The following is a 19,485-nucleotide window of genomic DNA, read 5'->3' on the forward strand; positions in this document are numbered from 1 at the left end:
CTACCCTCCATTAGTGGAACCTAAGGACCCACCTCATAAGAATGTGGTGTTAGGGAAAGAAATTTCACATCATATTCAGATAAAATTACAATACACAAGGGACTGGGTGATGCACTGAATTCAGCAATGGCCTTTATAGGAACATTGGAACAGGAGGAGGCCATTTAGCCCCTCGAGACTGCTCAATAATTCAAATGAGATCATGGCTGATCTGTGGCATAACTCCACATACACACCTTTGCCCCATAGCCCTTAATACCTTCAGTTAATTTTAAATCGGGGGTTGATGGATTTTTGTTATCAATTGACGAAGCACCAATTGCGGAAGAGTTCCAAACCTCTCCCACCTTTTGCGTGTAGAAGTGTTTCCTAACTTCACTCTTGAAAGGCCGGGCTCTAATTTTTAGGCCAGGTCCCCTTTACCTCAGAGGTCCGGCCTCAAATCAGGCCCACAGGAATTCTCTGCCTGTTGGCTGGAATAGTCTTATGCGAGATGAACTTGTGCAATCTCCAGTTTCCAACTGGCACAAGTCTGCAAGACGAAAATGCACCCAATTTGGCAATTTTATTAAGAGACGTCAACTGATGGCTGGCGTGGGAATGGGTAATGGAAAAATGTCTGATGCAGAAGGGAACGCTTTTGAGGTTGCTGCGAAGGCAGACTTGAGGCAGAGTCGTGAGTGCTTTTCTCTACACGCAATAGTATTATATTACAACTATTAACATTTCTGTAGTGTCTTTCATGACCACCGGATGTCCCACAGTGCTTTACAACCTATGAAATACTATTGAAGTGTAGTCACTGTTGTAATGTAGTAAACGCAGCAGCCAATTTGCACACAGCAAGCTCCCACAAACAGCAGTGTGATAATGACCAGATCATCTGTTTTAGTGATGTTGGTTGAGGGATAAATATTGGCCCAGGACACCGGGGGAACTCCCCTGGTCTTCTTCGAAATAGTGCCCTGGGATCGTTTGCGTCCACCCGAGAGCAGACGGGGCCTCGGTTTAACGAGTCATCTGAAAGGCGGCACCTCCGACAGTGCGGCGCTCCCTCAGCACTACACTGGAGTGTCAGCCTAGATTTTGTGCTCAAGTCCCTGGAGTGGGACTTGAACCCACAACCTTCTGACTCAAGGAGGCGAGAGTGCTACCCCCCATAGCGCATTTCACATAATGGAACATCCCAAAGCATACACAAGGGGAGTGAGAGACCTGGAGCACGAAGCAGCAGAGAAATTAGGCAAAGGTGGAGGTTGGGGAACAGAATTTCAAAGTGAAGGGAACTGGTAGCTGAAGACTCTGCCACTGAGGGTGTAGCTGGGGGAGAGGGAAAGGGGTGGATTGTTACAAATCCAGCAAGCAGAGTTGGAAGAGCAGAGGGAGCATTGATGAGCAGGGTGCACCGTCTATGTCCTGTTCGACACGGTGCTTCTAACACCGTATCTGGTCGGCCACCAGATGGCAGTCTGCAAATCACTGTTGTATGAATGTGGGCTTTACTTTAAGCTGCCCGATGAGTGAATAAGCAGTCAGACTAGGTTTGTCCCACACACACACTTCTGCATTCCAGCTTTGCAGACTTCCTCAAATTTCTTCTCTCATCTGGCAAAGGCAACAAATCTTGTGAAATATTTCTAGAGGAACCACTCCTCTGCCACCTTGACCAAGTGACCTCAAGAAGCAACTGTCAGAAAGCTATGGAGGGATCACATTCGAGCACGATGTTACCCTCAGCCGACATCCGCACACGCAGTAGTAATGGAATATGGGTCATAACTGGAATTCTGGCTGATTTTCTACTCCTTTCTAGCCCCATCAGCAATGAAGCCAATTGTAATCAATGTCATCTTGATTAAGATCAATCAAATCTGAACCCAATAGGGAATCAACCCGGGATGTCCCTTGTCTGTGTAGCCCAGTACCGCACCATGTGACTGACAGCATCTTGTAGAGTTATTGAACTATACAGCAACATTTAACCCTACTCTGAATTTGTGGATGCGTCTCTATATATCCTTCCCCCAAGAGGAACGTGGATGGTTTGAACACTCGGCTACAATTACCCCTCTTCATCCAAAGACAACTGCTAACTACAGATGAACAAATGGCGTGCCTACCTCTCTTTCCCTCTCCCATCTAAGAGCTGATCACTTGAGGTTTTTGAGAAATCCTTATATTAGGAAAGGGAACCAATGCAAAAAAGACAAAATACGTGTATGCATACAAACCAAGTCCACCAACAGCCTCGAGGGTTAGCCATCAGAGCACGATGAAGAATCAAAGGAATGAACAGGTAGATATCCCCTCATGTAGTACGAGACAGCACCAACTAACCTGTGGAAGAGGGCAGCAGGCCCACTGTCCTGAGACATTTCTGCAACAGGTCGTACCCAATTGACATTTTGTAGTGCCATCACACTGGACATCTGAGGTTTCATCTTTCACAATAGTTGGCATCTTTGTGACCAAGGGAGTGGAAATACTGCCCTTGTGACAGACTCCTGCCTGAACATCGCATATGTAACCATTGGGACAGCAATGAATGTGATCGGCACAGCAAACAGCCTGACGGAGAGAAATGAAGAGAACACTTAATTAGGACTAATTTTCCAAGAAAGCTTTTTCTCAAACTACAAAACCCGAGTCACAAGTCCATATTAATTCAATCTAAAAGTAAAGTTGGATAAGCAGCTTCTCCGGGACAATCCACTTCGACGTGGCTACCCTATCGTTACCCTCATGCTCACTGAACCACAACGTTTACAGCACAGGTGGTGTCCATTTTACGCACTGTGTTTGTGTGCCGGCTCTAAGAACAATGTGCAATTAAACTAACTGCCTGACTCTCACCAAAACCTTCCACAGTTCAAGCTCTGTAGCACTACTCTCCCACCCTGTTGCACCATAGACATTACATCATCTCAGATGGTTCCTCCAACTCTGCCCCCTCGGTCATGAAAGGCTCCGTATAAGTGCACGCTTTTTCTTTTACTGTTCCCTTGGCACCAACTCCATAACCACAAGAAATAATCTTTCCCTTCTCATCAGAGCCCTTCATAATTTAAAAAAACGATTATCACCTGAACTTTTTCTGCTCCCGTGGCTCTGTAACTTCAAGTGTACCAAAGGGTTCCACCCTCAGCCCCTTTTCTCTTCCTCATTCACACAACGCCTCTGCCAATATTATCTGGAAGCATGGGGTCAATTTCACATGTACTCTGATGAAATCCAGCTCTACCCTCTCCAACTTTTGCCATCAACCCCACCACCTTAACTGCCTAACCAACTTCAAAACCGGCAGGAGCCAAAACTTTCTCCAATTCAGCGTCAGCAAAGCCAAAACCATCCCTCTTCAGCTCCCAGAAACACCTGTGTGCCGCCAGCCTCAGCTCCATCTCCCTCCGGACTGCCACGTCAGGTTTAGCCTCGAGATGTAGATCCGCGAGCTCAGCTTGCTCGCACCGACCAATCGGTCACTAAGACGTGCTTTCTTTCACTGCCACACATTGCCAACCTCCACCTCAGCAAAAGGAGGCGTAAATTTCTATGCCTGTCGGAGGGGCGGAGCCCCATGTCTTGGAAAGCGAGTGAGCAAAGGAATGACTAAGCACAAGACTGAGAGAACAAAGAGGTAAGGATGGATGATTGGTTATAGGAATGTGGAGAAATGTAACTTTAAAAATTTGGTCTATAATCAACTAGTCTGTAAAATAATAGTTTGCAACAAGTGAATAAGGAAAATTAATTCAAATTAATCTTGAGTACCTGTGGAAGAGGACAGCACATCCATAAGCCAGAGCTCATTTTACAGCACGTAGTGTTTGTTGGGCAGCTTGCAGTCGGATCACACATAACAACCGATAGCCTGCCCTGCAATGTCTGTTTCACAAATGCTGAATTCTCGATGACCAGGGGGTATAATGCATCATTCTTCTCACACAAACCTTTCTGAACATCACAAGTGTAACCAGCAGGACAACAGTGTACGTGGTCTTCACAGCAAACTGCCTGATGGGAGTAAAAACAAGAGAACACAGGTTTACCAAGAAGTGTTTTAAGTTTAATTAAGGAAAACAAGTTGCAATTGCATATTCGTGTCAGAGTTTGGTTCCCCTGCACACTCCCTCTGGGCCAGAAGGTTGTGGGTCTACACACCCCACATGTAGACATGGGAATATAATCAAGGCTGATACCTCACCCAACGCTACATTGTCAGAGGAGAGGAAGAGGGTTAATTGATAGTGCATCAAGTGACCCAGCGCAGAAAGGGAAATGACTGGAAATGTTCTACTAACCTGAGGTAAATCGCAGCAGCCCCAGCCTCCAGAACCACCTTTGCAGCAAGTGCACCCCGATAAACACGTTGTACCATCATCACAGCGAACATCAGACATCTTGCCTTCCATTCTTTCCACACTGGCTGTGAGCTTTAGGACCATGGGAATGGAACTACCCTTCTTTTGACACATTCCTAGCTGAACATTACACGTGTAGCCACTGGGACAGCAGTGTGTGTGATCTTCGCAGCAAACTGCCCGTGGCAGCAAAAGCGAAAACACCAAATTAAGATGGGTTTTCCAAGAGGCGATTCAATGTCTGCAAAAATTGTCCATAATAATCCTTCGGAAACCAACCCATACCCTTGAACCCTACAGATGGGGATAGTGGGGGGGGGGGGGGGGGGGGGGGTAAACAGACAACTACCCCAGCTCATAACACCCACCCACCTGCAGTTCAGAATCCCAACTGCAGGCTCTCACCCATTTCCCCTTGCACAATGTTACCCAAACACATGGTAGCCTGGCCAACACATTCGATGCTCATGTATGATACAAGAAGAGCCATTTGAAAATTGTAAAGTGACTGAACCCGATATACAATGGATGTTGCAGTTAAATAAAATGGAACTATTAGAGCAAAGGGGGAAAAACATGGATATACAGGAAACTTTTTTTTATCCGGCACCGACGGGACCGGCGCGGTGCCGGTTGATCAAAAAGTCCGGATTACAGAGAGGTATACTTACCAAGATACGAGAGCCCCGTACACAGCCACAGGTGCAGGAGTCCCCGTTGCACGGCCACAGGTGCCCCAGTTACACGGCACTTGTGCAGGAGTCCCGGTTACACGGTCACTAATATATAGTAAAACTTAGCTGAACCTACTCCTGAATTTTGCCGGTTAAGAGAGATTTCCGGATATTTAGGTGTCGGTTAAAAGGGAGTTTCCTGTATCTCTTCACTCACGATTCGTAACATCTCAATTAAAAAATTTTTTTTTTTTTTTTTATAAATTATAGGACTTTCAACTTTTCAGTCAAATAGATTGTTGGGATAAGCAACCTTTCCTATTGCTAAATTTATACTCCTAATTCCACTCCCCCACCGGCTGTACACTGACACCTCCTTTCCAGCTAGAAACGAGATCAATGGCCCAGTAATTCCGGGCCCAACGCGTGGGTACGGACGGGGTACTCGCGCGTGGGCCCGATGAAGTGCCGGTTTTCAGCATGCACAGCGCATGCGCGGAAAACCGGCATGAACGCATGCGCGCTGAAATTCCTTCCCCCCCCCCCAAAACAGGTTTGCGAGTGTGTAAGGGCCTCCCCTTTTTACGAATGTAAAAAGGAGACGCAAGGACTTCATTCTTTAAGGTAAGTGGTCTATTACTTAAAGTAACATTTTTTCCACAGTTTTATTGTTTTTAAGGACTTTACAGTAAGGTAAGTGTAGTTTTAGACCCGATTTTTAAAAAAATCTTTCAAAAATTTGATTAATTGTTTAAAATTATTTTTTAAAGTTATTTATAGTTCATTTAATTAGTGGGATTTTTTTTAGATTTTATTTAAAGTTTAACTAGTGTTTTGGGCGCCCGTACTTTTCATGAGTTTGACAGTTCTTACTATCAAACTCACGAATGAAGTTTCCCCTCCCCTGATTGGCTGCACAGTGCTCACCTGATCCCAGCCAGCACATCGAACTAACTACGCCGCTGGATCAGGTAAGCACAGCGCGCCAACAGCTGAACCGGGCCAGTGACAGGAATGCCAAGCAGGCCCAGGCTTCAGATGTCGGCACGCCGGTTGAGTGCACATCAGGGGCTTGCACGCGCGGCAAGCCCCCGAACCTAATTTCTGGGCCATTGTGTTGAAACCACTACTTGTAACAATGGAGCTTCCTTCACCGCTTTGATAACCTATTTGTACGACAAAGATTCCGCATATGATCATCGATGCTTTTTTTTGTTTTTGAAAACCAACCTGTGGGATGGGGCAGCACCCCCAATCTCCCGAGGCTTGCTTGCAGCAGGTGTTATCTGGTGGACAGTGCTTGGTGTCATTACACTGGACATCCCTCGCAGTGTTCGTCACAATAGTTGGAGTCTTGGTCAGCCAAGGGATGGAGGTGCCCTTCGTAGAACAAGCTCCCGTATCAGGATTGCATGTGAAGCCATTTGGACAACAATGTACATGATCGGCACAGCAAACTGCCTGATGGGAAAATAAAAAACACCCAATAAAGCAATTATAATCTCAAATATTGATCTGTAAAAATAGTTCTAGGAGCACAAATGTCTTTTTAAACCTTCTGATCCTCGATTACGTCAGCATTCATATTTCAGTTCATTCCTATGGCCGAGTCCAAACTGCACAAATCTTCCAGAGTGCTTACGCTTGCCTGGAACCCTAGGAAAAGTTTCGATAACATGCCCAGGAGACCAAGAGTGAACTCTGTTGGTAATTGCTATTAGTTGCTGGACTATCTCATGAGATTTTGCTTTAGTATTTGAAAGCAATTAAAATTATCACAAAACCTCATTTAAAGTTTAAATGACGAAGTGTACTGATTACACAGATTATTCTACTCGTTCACTGCTTTAAGCGATATAATACAGTAGAATTCCTTCCACTAAGTTTATCTCTGAATTCATCTATATGAAATCAAGTACACAGTTGTGAGACACATGCCTCCATAGTAGACTCATGAGACTAAGGGGAGAACATGTGGAATCAGGGGACAAGTAGCAGATTGGATAGCAAGCTGGCTACAAAAACAGAAAACAGTAGGCCGGGGGGGGGGGGGGGGGGGGGGGTTAAAAAGTAGTTAATCAGATTGACAAGTAGTGGGAAGTGGTGTTCCACAAGGATGGGTGCTGGGACCACTGCTGTTCACCTTTTACATAAAACGATTTGGACTCCGGAATCAGAAGAGCAATTTCAAAATTTGCTGGTGACACCAAATTGAGGGGTGTAGGTAATAGAGGAGGACTGCGATAAAATACAGGAAGCCACCAAGAAACTTGCAGAATGGGTGGGTAATTGGCAAAAGAACATAGGCAAGTGTGAGGTAGTACATTTTGGTAGGAGGCCACATACTCCTTGGAAAATAAATGTCTAAATGGGGTAGAGGAGCAGAGAGATCTGGGGGTACAGATAACAAAGTAGCAACACCAATTAATGAAGCCATAAAAAAAAACAAAGCACTGGGGTTCATTTATAGAGGGATAGAATTGAAAAGCAGAGAAATTATGTTAAACTTGTATAGAACCTTGGTTAGACCACACAGTACTGTGAACAGTCCTTGTCTTCATATTACAAAAAGGACAGAGACACTGGAGAAGATGCAAAAAAGATTTACTAGAATGATATGAGAACTAGAATGATGTGAGAACTAAGAGGTTATACCTATCAGGAAAGATTGAATAGGCTGGGGCTCTTTATATAGATATGTTGATGAGGCTCATGCGGAGCAGAAACACCAGCCTCACCCTATTTCACCCTCCCACAAAGGGTCATCAACATCAAAGTGATAAGCTCAGCTATCCGGAACCAACTGCTGCGGTCTTAGCTCTGAAACTTTACAGGAGCCATGATCATGCAAGCAAAATTCTGGTAACTGTAGAGCCAGGTTGACTGGATGCAATAAACAATTCTGCAGTAGTGTTGTTGGATGATGCTTTGTTTCCATCTTAGGTGAGTTTTCTCCCCTCCTTTCCTGAAGGCATCGACTCCTTGTTGGGTTACAGTTCTATTGTTGCTGGTTCCCTAAACGGCCGTTATTCATGGGGTGAACCTTGATGGCTTCAGCAGGATAGTCAATCCGGACCTCACCCAACAACTCTACACACGTACTGCGAACCAGTAAGGTTCACTAGATAGTGATCTGAAGCAGGGACTCAGCCTGATTTTTCTCCTCCCTAACCTGAACAACTGAAGCCAACTATAGCATTTGTCCTGTTCTTCCTAGAAGACAACTGCTAACTCATCACAGACCAACAACTAATCCTGGGATTTTTCCAGTCTGCATGGCTCAACTACTCAATACTTAAACTCGCTCAGTGGCAGGAAAACCCAGAATGTTTAAATTCCACTTTGAATTGTTGCAGTGGTGCTGCTGCAGTCCTCAGGAGAAGCAGCATCGAAAAGGCGAAGCATGTCATTACATTTCCAAGTGTACAGATAATCATGTCTTACGTCTGGTAAAGGACAGCACCCAAAATCTCCCGAGGCGAACTTGCAGCATGTATTGTCATCGGGGCAGGACATTGTCTCATTGCACTGCACATCGCGATCTGCAAAGGAAATCAATCAATCAATCAGCAGAAGACAAAACCGGATGGAATCACATTTTGGGGGGGGGGGGGGGGGGGGGGAAGGGGCCAACAGAAAGCAAAATAACTGACTAATTATACAGGTTAAATACAATATACAAGAAACAAAAAAATGAGCAAATTCAACAAATACAACTTTCTCAATGAGCTCCTGAAAGCACTTGGAAGAGTTTTAAAATTTTATTTGGAAGGCTGAAAATATTTGATTTTATCGTGGGCTGATCAATTGTGCCTCACCTGGCTGAACGCAGCAGGTCCTAGTTACAAGCACAGTCTTAAGAGAGCTGGGGTTTTTTCCTTGGGAAAAGTATAGACTTGATGTGACGGATGCCTTTAAAGTAATAAAAGGGTTAGATTCTGATCACATAGATAGATTATTTGAGCCAAACAGGCAGGGAAGGACTAGAGACATCAGTATAAGATACAAAAGCAGAGCTAGGTTAGATGTTGGGGTGTACTTTTATCCGAGAGTTTTTTTTTTTTCCAGGGCACAAAAGAAGTGGGGTTGGGAGGGGGAAAGGAATCTGGGTAGGGAGTGATGAGGAAATGGTCAGAGATGGCCTGTGCTAGTTACGGTGGGGATAGCGAGGCCATGTGAGATGATAAGATCGAGGGGGTGGCCGTGTATACGGGTGGGTGCGTGCATTTACATGAAGTGAGAGAGATTAAGGGAGGAAAGGAGGGCCGTGAACTCAGAGGAGAGGGAGCAAGAAGAGTTGAGATGGAGGTTGAAATCACCAAGGATGAGAAGTCGCTCAGTGCAGAGGCAGAGGGAGGAAAGCAGAGAAGATAGCTCAGTGACAAAATTGGTGTGGTATTTGGGTGGGCGGTACAGAACAAGGATTGCCACTACCCTTTGTGCAAAGAAGTGCCTCTTGGCATCACCCCTGAACGGCCCAGCTCTAACTTTAAGGTTATGCCCCCTTGTTCTGGACTCCCCACCAGAGGAAATCGTTTCTCTCTATTAAGGCACCAGCACGTGTGGTGAATGCTAATTATCTGCAAACATTCAAAAGGAAGCCGGACAAGTTCCTGCAAGCAGTGAACGTGTTGAGCTAAAAAAGGCAATGGGTTAATGGGAGCAAGTAGCACCAGTTACCATGGTCTCCCGATTGCCTTTGGGAGGTCAAAGAGGAAGTTTTTTCTTAAAAGATTTTCCAAAAAGGTTTTCCATCTGGTTTTGAACCTCTCCCAGAAAATTGCATCACCCCAGGGGTGGGGAAGGAGTGGAGAGAGGTGACCACATCAGGGATGGCACAGGTTCAAATGGACCAGCTGGTCTTTTCACCTTTTTTGTTTGTATATAAGAAAGCACCAATTGACACTTGGTCCACGGTCAAGAGTATTGCTTATGAAAATCTTTATGTATACTGAAGTCGCTACGTACTATCGTTACATGGCATTACAGAAGAAATCAATAATAAATTGAGGTTACTGGTACAGTTAAGACTAAGCTGAGATCCGCACATCCAGTGGTGTCCCTCAGGTTTTACTGAGTATGGGAGATTTCCAGGGCTCCGTCTGCACAGAAGGTCTGACAGGGCTGAGTATTTTACAGCCTAGTCCAGTGGAACAGAACACCCAATAGAGAGACCCTTTCCCTTACCTTTCTGTGAAGGCGTGTTTATGCATGTCTGGATAGAGTAGATTTACAATAAAGTGCTTCAGATTGCCTGGTCCATTCAGAGCCCCAGGCAAGGACCATGCATTATTCATTCCAACCGCCATATATTGTACAAGTGTTTCACCCACCTGTTCATTATGGGGAAGAGGTTTTTTTTTGGGGGGGGGGGGGGGGGGGGGGGGGAAAGAGGGTGTGGAGGGAGGAGGAGAGATGAAATGCACCTTCTTGCCATTTGTGACAACAGCTGCATTAACTTACAGCTGCTGTGGGTTGGGATCTTTCTCTGATGGATAAGCCCAACAGTAATTGGACTGAGCCTGCAAGAATCGAGGGTCACGTCATATTCTCTAGTCTCCTGGACTGCTGTCCAGAATGGCTGAATACAGGGCCATGACCAGCATGTGTGTTGCCATGTGCCTTTTTGATCACAAGCCCTCCAGTGGTCATCCCCAGGGAGGGTGGATACTGTGAAACAACTATGGAGTGAGGTACACTTTATGCATTATCGCAAGCTGACTGCTTGGTCTCCCAGGAGGAATATGGGCAGGTTTTCCACCTGTCCAAGTCAGCATACGTTAGCTGGAGGGGATGTGGGGGAGGGTGGAAAGGAGGGAGGGCAGAGAGTTTATTTTGTGTAGGCATGTGCTTTCCCAGAACCAATGAGGCTAGGGTACACTCCTACGATATGTTGATGATACAGAATGACAGAGTGCGCTCATTTCACCAAAGGCCTTCAAAAGTGAGGAACTTTTTTACTGTCTGGTCTGGCTACAAACTCAAAAAGGAAAAAAGTACTTTTCTTAATGAATGGATTATCCTTGCCTTAGCTCAACAGCCTGTATTTTCCGATTGGAGGTTTCCTGCGTGCGGATGCCTCCGATCTGGGAAAAAAATCTACGCCTTTACCAGAGGGCTCCGGAGGTCCGAACATTTCCGCTCCTGGGCCTCTCCTGGTGCACGCGCACACAGAGGCCCAGGTATCCCAGGGGTTAGGCGGTTCGCAAGCATCCCCGAGATCACGTGGGCCATGGGGAACCAATGGAACAAGGGAATCCCCCTGCACACTTTTGACAGGTCTCAGCTTAGACCGGTCAAAAGCATGAATGGGGATTACTCAAAAAAACATTAAATAATTTTTTAAAAATCACATTAGTTAAAATTACATTAAATTAAATATTTTAAACAAAAATTAAATTGAAAAAAATTATACGAAGCTAAAAACAAACTTACCTTTTTAAAAAGTATTTTAAAAATAATGAGTGGAAAATATTTTTTTTTTTTTTTTTTTTTTTTTTTTTAAACTTTTTTAAACTCTTATGCTGGTAAAAGCAGGCCTTACGCCTGCTTTTACCAGGCGTTCAGCGGGTGGAGGTTGTGCACAAAGCGGAACTCTCCACCCGCAGAGGCCCTTCTCCAGGGCAGGCAGAGGATCGGTCAAGAGAATTCTTGACCGGTCGAAGTGCCGGTTTTCAGCGCATGCGCTTCGTATGCCTGAAACAGGCACTTGCGAGGCCCCTATGGGTGCGTACACAGCTTGTATGCACCCGTAGGGATCGGATAATACGGGCCGTTGAAAGTGTCTTCAATTAAGTGAAGTGACACAAACACAGCAAGGTACAAAAACAATGACCAACATAAGAATTTTGATTTTTAAATTCTAATCCTACCAATTCACTGTGCTCAGTGAGCAGTTTTAGTTATTAGGTCCCAGTGTGGGATAACCCCTTAATTTAGTTAATAGATCCTAGTGTGGATTAACTCCTTCTATTAATTAATTTAGAGTGTGGATTAACCAGTTAAAATAAAATTCACAATACCTTCAGTATTCTTCATGGCAAATCTTCTGTGAGCAGGAAATTTTTTCCACATTTCCACCATACCATACTGAGACACACACTTGGACTGCTTCAGGTCACACTTGGTTTCCGAAGGACAGCAGTGCAGGCGATCCTCACAGCACACGGCCTATACAAGTAGGAGTGGTTAAACAACAGGTACAGGAGCTCATTCTGTACCTTCAGCATGCATTGAATATTTACTCATCAAAAAAGGAGGCTGATAAATCACCTTCTCTCATTAGTAAATGCATTCTATAGTTAGTGTCTTTTACCTAAAACCTGCACAAGCAACCATCTTTAACATGATCTCTTGAGATGCTAAATGCCCACATCACATCATGGAAGTTACAGCCCAAGGAACTATCTACCGTCATCCCATCGCCTTACCCTGTCTCCCTACAAGGAATCAATGAAAATACAGCATGTAAAGGACCATTTCAAAAAATATAGTTAGCAACAGACCAGAAGGCAAAAAGCCTTTTTGCTGTAATACATTTTCTAACCCTCTTCAGATTTAATTTTTTTTTTTTTTTTGCTCGGGACATAGGCTGTGCGCGAAAGGCCACATTTACTGAGAAGAGCAATTGTTTGTATTAAGTAATGTGTAGGTCAGATTGGGAAGGAGTAGCAAATTCCCAACCCTGACCAGTTGGGGTTTTACAATAGCCAGTCCACAAATTACTAGACTTACTGAATTAAACTTCACAATTCACCAGCATGGAGTTTGAACTTGTAACCTCTGGATTGCTAGCACAGTATCATAATTACTACACTACCATAGCCAGGTATTTAGTTAAAATGCCTCATACTTCAGTGCTAGAATTCAATGACATTAATGGGGATTGACAGGGTAGATGCTGAGAGGTTGTTTCCTCTGGCTGGAGTGTCTAGAACTAGGGCCATTTAAGACTGAGATGAGGAGGAATTTCTTCACTCAGAGGGTTGTGAATCTTTGGAATTCGCTACCCCAAAGGGCTGTGAATGCTGAGTCGTTGAGTATATTCAAGGCCGAGATAGATAGATTTCTGGACTCTATGGGGATCAGGCGGGTAAGTGGAGTTGAGGTGGATGATCAGCCATGACCTTATTGAATGGTGGAGCAGGCTCGAGGGGCCGTATGGCCTGCACCTGCTCTTATTTCTTATGTTCTTAAAAGTTTATGGTCTTGCTAGAACACCAAACTATACCTTTTGCAAAGGGCAGCATCCCCACTGCTCATCCTGAAGTAAACAACACGTTGAGCCTTCTGGGCACTCGGATGCCCCATCTGGGCAAATAATTGCTTTGACATTCTCATCTGTGAACAAGAAGTCTCATTTCAGTCTCCATAGTATGGTTATTGCACTAACTCAACAGCTTCCCACCCAAAAAGACACAGGACATGACCAGGATTGTTGTTGTCACTTGTGACCAAGTGAGCCTTGTGAAGAAAGACGATGGAATTTAGTTTGAATGACTCCGGTAAGTGGCAGAGCTTGGCGATTAGCAGAAAGTAACAGAAGGATGTAGACAGAGTCCAGTCTGTGCGTGGTTCTTTCATCATAGAAACTTACGGCACGGATGGTGGCCGTTCGGCCCGTCGTGCCCGAGCTGGCTCTTTGAAAGACCAGTCGTGCTTAGTCCCATGCCGTCGCTTTTTGTCTGTAACCCTGTACGTTCCTCGTCAGGTATCCGTCCAACTCCGTTTTAAAATTATGGAATCAGCTTCCATCAACTTTTCAGGTGGAGCTTTCCAAATCCCAACAGTGCGGAGCGAAAAAAATCTCTCATCTCCCGTCTAGATCTTTTGCCAATGATTTTAAATCTGTGACCTCTGGTTATTGACCCACTCGCCAGAGGGAATATTTTTCTCTATTTACTCGGTCAAAACCCATCATCTTGAAAACCTCCATTAGGTCACCTCTCAACCTTCTCTGCTCCAGAGAGAACAGTGTTAATTTTTCCAGCCTCTTCTCATACCTGAAGTCTCAAATTTAGCCAGAGTTGCCTGTTTGAAGCAAGTTTAAAAAGAAATGTCTCCCCCACCACCACCCGGACACTGGTCACCAACCCCGAGGACGGCGTCATTTCAGTCTTTGGGATTGAGGCAGATCAGAGAAATTCATCAAGTGCAAAACTGATCAGCTGACTGAGAAACTGAAAATGTTAATTGTTTGTTGTATTTAGTATAAAGCCATGAGTTAAGTTCACTTTCAAAACTTAGCTCAGTTCTTGAGATGCTGGGCGTTGCTCAAGATTTCCAATCAATTGACTATTCAAGGGGACACAAGTAAAATGCCAGGAATTAGATCCCATTGCAGTTCTCCCGTCATCTAATGCTCAGAAATTAAAGCTTGGTTATAGCAACATTCTTTATAAACTGGCTCCCAGATAACTAAAATCTTCAGGGATTCGGAAGCCTCAAGTATAACTCAATCGTCTCCGACCTAATCAGCCTTGAACACGGCACTCATTTTATCGCGGCCAGTTCATAAACCAGATCCTCCAATTAACTTGCAATATTCCCCAGTTGAGAGAGATGCTATGCAGCATCTTGATTAGCAAATCCTATGGCCAACTTGCTGAAATATTGCACAAGCTGTTGTCCCCTACTGATCTGCTGACTCAATGATAAGCAGCGAGCTTTGTAATTCTATGCAAACCAGAATTGTAAAGAAACAATGTGGAAACAGGCCATTCAGCTAAACCACTAGTGTTTATCCCCCACATGAGTAATAGTAATTGAAGCAGAGACCAAGTCAGTATTTCAGAATTGGTTAGATTAATGATTGAGGGAAGGGCGGGGGGGTTAAAGGGATATGGAAACAGAGTTGGTATATTGGATTAAGTATATTACTCATGCCAACTCTGTTCCTATATCCTTTTAACCCTCCTTTCCTTCAACCATTAATCTAACCAATTCTGAAATGTTGACTTGGTCTCTGCTTCAATTACTAACTCTAGCAAATGCATTCCAAGCCTCAACATTGAAAAAAAACATTTCCCCTGGTCTTAAGTCCTAAATCTCTAGCAGTTAATCTTTTGTTGTCTTGATTTAGACCTTGCAACAACTGGAAACAATCGCCTCGGTCCCATCCCTTCAGAATTTTAAACACCTCTATCAAATCATCCCTTAATCTCCTCTGTTCTAATAAAAACAGCCCCAATTTTTCCCAAGTCTTTTTTTCAGTTTATATTTCTTCATTCCAGGCAGCATCCTAGTGAATCTGTGTTGCACCCACTTTATTGCCTCAACATCCTATCCATAGCGTGGAGCTCAAAATTGCACACAGTACTCGAACTGTGGTCTTACTAAGGTTTTTGCTAGATTCACCATTACATCCCGACTTTATATTCTATAGCTCTTGCTATAGAACCCAGCATTACATTCATTTATTTAAATGGCTTTAACTACTCAAGGTGCAGTTTTTAATGTCTTGTAAATCTGAAACCCCCCCCCCCCCAAACCCCTCTGCTGCTCTTCACCCAACTTTTCCCCCTTTCACGGTATAATTATTAATTTTTTTTTTTTAAGCAAAATATGCCACCTCACATTTACTGACAATTGAATCCCACCTGGCACTTTCTTGCTCATTTCACCGTCTTATCAATGTCCCCTTGCCGCTTCCTTTGATCCCCAATTATTTACGATATTTCCTAATTTAGCATAGTTTGAAAATTGGACACTAATCTCTCTCTGGGCAAGAAAGAACCCACCAAAATTACAATTTGTAAATTAGATCCGAGCTAACCTAACATGTACACAGGGAGCTCAGCTCTTCACTCTTAGGAAATATAAAACTATTAGGCAGTATTCACCTGTGAATTTAAAGCCAGTTAGTAAAGTGATACTTATTTAAATATAAAGCACAAGTCTAAAACTCTACAAGTTACAAAGTTAACAAAATATATTCATTCTGTGGTATAACCTCTCTATATTTTAATATATTGGAAGAAGCTACACAAACTTAATTATTTCTAACAAACTACCCGTTCCAAACTTTTTGTTGTTGAGGGAGGGTGGTTGGAGGGAGAAAAGAGCAATTACTTTCATGACTACAATCTAAAGGTTTACCAGATCAGGCTTACATCCACTTAACATGCATTCGGTTTACCTATGGGTTTGATGCAGGTTTTTCGTCTTTTATCGCATTTGAAATCTTTTGGACAGCAGTGGTCATCATCGCAGCACACAGCCTATAAACAGAATGGAGCTCGGTGGTAAATTTTCAAGCGTGCAATGTTTAAGACTCAATTAACTAAAATAGCTGTGTACTTGAGTTTCCCCTGACCACTACATTTCTGCTTCAAGTTGCAGGGAGACCAGAGTGCCATTATATGTGGGCGAGTATAACCTGCCCAACAAGAATAGCTTGTGCTACTTTCCATACATTTGAACTGCACTCACGCCCTGGAATATAACAAGGCCACATCTTTTGGGATTTAACCATTTTTCTACAGAAGGGATTGGGGGAAAAGGAGGGGGAAGTTACTTTTAAGTGTCACATTTTTTTTTTTTTTTAAAAAGTGGATTTGCACAGGCTGAAAAAAAGGGCAGGCACAGGCTGTAGGTATTTGGAGCAAGTGTATTACAGCCAGTTACTGACACCGTTACCCAGGACAATCGAGAACAACATGGCAACCATCATCTCACCTCTAGGGGCTCCCAACAAACATTCACAACATAGGGGGATAGAATGTCCATTGCTGCCGAGCTCGGCATGAACCTAGTTTCAAAGGGAGGGAGTGAGGTGGGTTTGATTAGCAGCTCCTCTAGTCAATCCCAGGAAAAGGAAAAGGGGGGGGGGGGGCCTGAAGAAAAGGGTCAGGAAACAAGCTCCAATTTCCTGTGGGGACAGAAAAGGGGTGAACAGAGAGCCACACGTTAGCAGTCAGGTTTGTGAAATAGAGATGCAGAAGCTTTAGACAGGCCAAGAGAGTCATAAATGCTGGAATAGTTAGAAAACATCTCAAGTCAAGTAAGACACCCCACTTGTGGGGAAGTACAGCATATTATTTATACATTTGTACTGATTGAACCAAGGGGATCTGATCATAACTGTCGCTCTGCATGTTCACTCACTGTGAATTAAAGTAACGATTTGTAACAAGCCGGCCTAGCCAAGCATTTGCTCATTCTGCCTCAGAATAAAGAAGTGCACTTGCGAAAGGCACAAATATCTAGTTCAGGTCACAAGGGAGTAATATTGTTACACCTCTAGGTGTTCGGTGTTACACAAGTCGATACGGGAAAGAAAGATGCCACGGTCACTTGCTGGAGCTACGGAGTAGAAGGTATCTATAGCAGACACAAATTTACAACATTGGGTAATAAGATGCTAACAAAGAACAACAAAAAGTTTTGCCTCATCACTCTGCACCAATATATAGTTTTACTCATTCGGCAACTAGTTTACAAAGACAGTCCATAAAAGGATAACTTCACTCAGGGCTTACATCTTTCATAGGACAGCATCCCCAACCAAAGTCCTTAGATGTGCAACAGGTATATCCCACAGAGCAGGACATGTTCCCACAAAGCTCACTCTCAACGGTACGCAAGTTTCCTACTCCAGAAACCAACGGCAACTCTTCTTCCCTTACTCCGGTTCTTCTGCATTTGGCTTTGATCAGGTCACATTCGTAACCCTTTGGACAGCAATGCTCCCAATCCTTGCAAACAGTTGCCTGTGACCAGGAAACAAATTTAAAAACAGAGGCATGGTTTTTAAAATAACATTCCGACAGTAAAAAGTAATGACCGGAGAAGAGACAAAGTTTATACTAAATTGTTGAAAAGTAATGAGGATCTATGGTCCGTGGATAAAGAGGGGTTAGGGCTAGGGCTCGCCAGTGTAAACAGATTTTCCGCTGTGATGGGTTAGGGTTATCCAGTGTAAACAGGTTTTCCGCTGTGATGTTTTATCTATTTACATTAAGCTGCTACTTACGAGAGATTATTTGAATTTGATATTATATGGTGTACAATTAAGGAACTTTATGGAGGTCATGAGAAAGCTACTGCTAAAATAACTCATACCTCAGTGAGTGGGCAGCAACCATAGAAACCTTTCGACGTAGGCATACAAGTGTATTCAGGGGGGCATTCAGCATTATCCAGACATAAGTTCTCAGTCACTGCGTTCGGTGTTCCTGCTTGTACCAGGGGGATGGCTTTTGCTTCTTCCCACTAGAATCAGACAAACACGTGAGAAAAGTTATAACAGAACTAATTTCCCCATTCTTGAATACTCTACTGACTAGCTGCTGGTTAGAGATGGTCTGCTAACAGAATCGCTGTGGGCCCAACACAAACTGTTCTGATGAAGGGTCCCAGACCTGAAACGTTAATTCTGTTTCTCTCTCCACAGATGCTGCCTGGCCTGCTGAGTATTTCCAGCATTTTCTGTTATTACAAACTATTCTACTCCGGTCACCCACCTACAGAATAATCTAATTTCTTCGCACGTCAGGTTTTGCTTAGCGAGATGAAAGTGTAGCTAAAGCTTCGAGCTAAAGCACCTCCTTGGTCACAAGAGCCATAGTATACCTTCAGAAGTGAATTTTTATCACGGAGGCTAAAACTCTGTCCATGGCTCACTGTTTATAGGGTACGCAAGTGCCAATCAGATTTAGTACAGAGTAATTTTCTAAAGCACATCTGCTGTGGCAGAAGATTGGTTCCTATATAAATAGCATTTGGAACAGGGAAATCTGCCACTGTGACACTGTTGCAGTGCTTCCTTTCTTTCGCCCACATTAACACTCGAGCAGCCTACAGCTGCATGATCCCAGCCACTCGCAAACAGAACTGGTTTAGTGGGCAGTTTGTGGTAGTCATATGTGCAATTGGCTCACCATTAATCAGTCTGGATGAAAAGCAGGACCAGCTGGGGTTTGGAAGATACATTTTTTTTTTTTTAAATCACCCAATGGGAGAGCGTAATACGGAGCCACAGCGCTCAGGAAAGTATCAGCCAATCTTCTTGCTACCAAACACTATATAGTAAACCGCTTAGGAAGTCTGCATACAGAATGAGGCTTGGCGGTCATGTCTGATCAAATCACAGCCAACATTCATCATTCACTCTTGCACGTGAAAAATGGGCACTTTGGGGAAAGTGCCCATAGAACTGCACCAGAGCGAGAACCACCTTCAGAAGTGGTCAGAAAACCTCAAGAAACATTTATCTCGGGAGGAATGAAAATATTAAAAACATGAAGGGCTGGATTTTGTATTTCTTAAGGCTAAAGGGATCAAGGGGTATGGGGAGAAAGCAGGGACAGGGTACTGAATTTGGATGATCAGCCATGATCGCATTGAATGGCGGAGCAGGCTCGAGGGGCCGAATGGCCTACTCCTGCTCCTATCTTCTATGTTTCTATGTTTGTCAATGGGGGCGTGATGGAGGCGGGACTCCCACTTTTTGG

At 44.0% G+C, this 19,485-nt stretch overlaps 1 protein-coding gene across 3 annotated transcripts in view; it reads right to left on the bottom strand.

Annotated features, from left to right (window-relative positions):
* The window catches only part of grnb (granulin b), a 65,468-nt gene that overhangs the window by 6,377 nt on the left and 39,606 nt on the right, over nt 1–19,485 (bottom strand). For all 3 annotated transcript variants that reach the window (XM_085966223.1, XM_085966225.1, XM_085966226.1), the window contains exons 4-12: nt 18,095–18,244; nt 17,512–17,742; nt 16,170–16,251; nt 13,263–13,372; nt 12,055–12,202; nt 8,477–8,574; nt 6,263–6,493; nt 3,769–4,011; nt 2,338–2,568 (exon numbers count right to left, since the gene is read on the bottom strand). In XM_085966223.1, coding sequence (XP_085822349.1) covers nt 2,338–2,568; nt 3,769–4,011; nt 6,263–6,493; nt 8,477–8,574; nt 12,055–12,202; nt 13,263–13,372; nt 16,170–16,251; nt 17,512–17,742; nt 18,095–18,244 — 1,524 coding nt within the window. The remainder of the gene's footprint in view (nt 1–2,337; nt 2,569–3,768; nt 4,012–6,262; nt 6,494–8,476; nt 8,575–12,054; nt 12,203–13,262; nt 13,373–16,169; nt 16,252–17,511; nt 17,743–18,094; nt 18,245–19,485) is intronic.

Source organism: Somniosus microcephalus, chromosome 24, assembly GCF_052327205.1.
Source record: "Somniosus microcephalus isolate GS21.2 chromosome 24, FLI_Smic_1.0, whole genome shotgun sequence".
Taxonomy (NCBI): domain Eukaryota; kingdom Metazoa; phylum Chordata; class Chondrichthyes; order Squaliformes; family Somniosidae; genus Somniosus; species Somniosus microcephalus.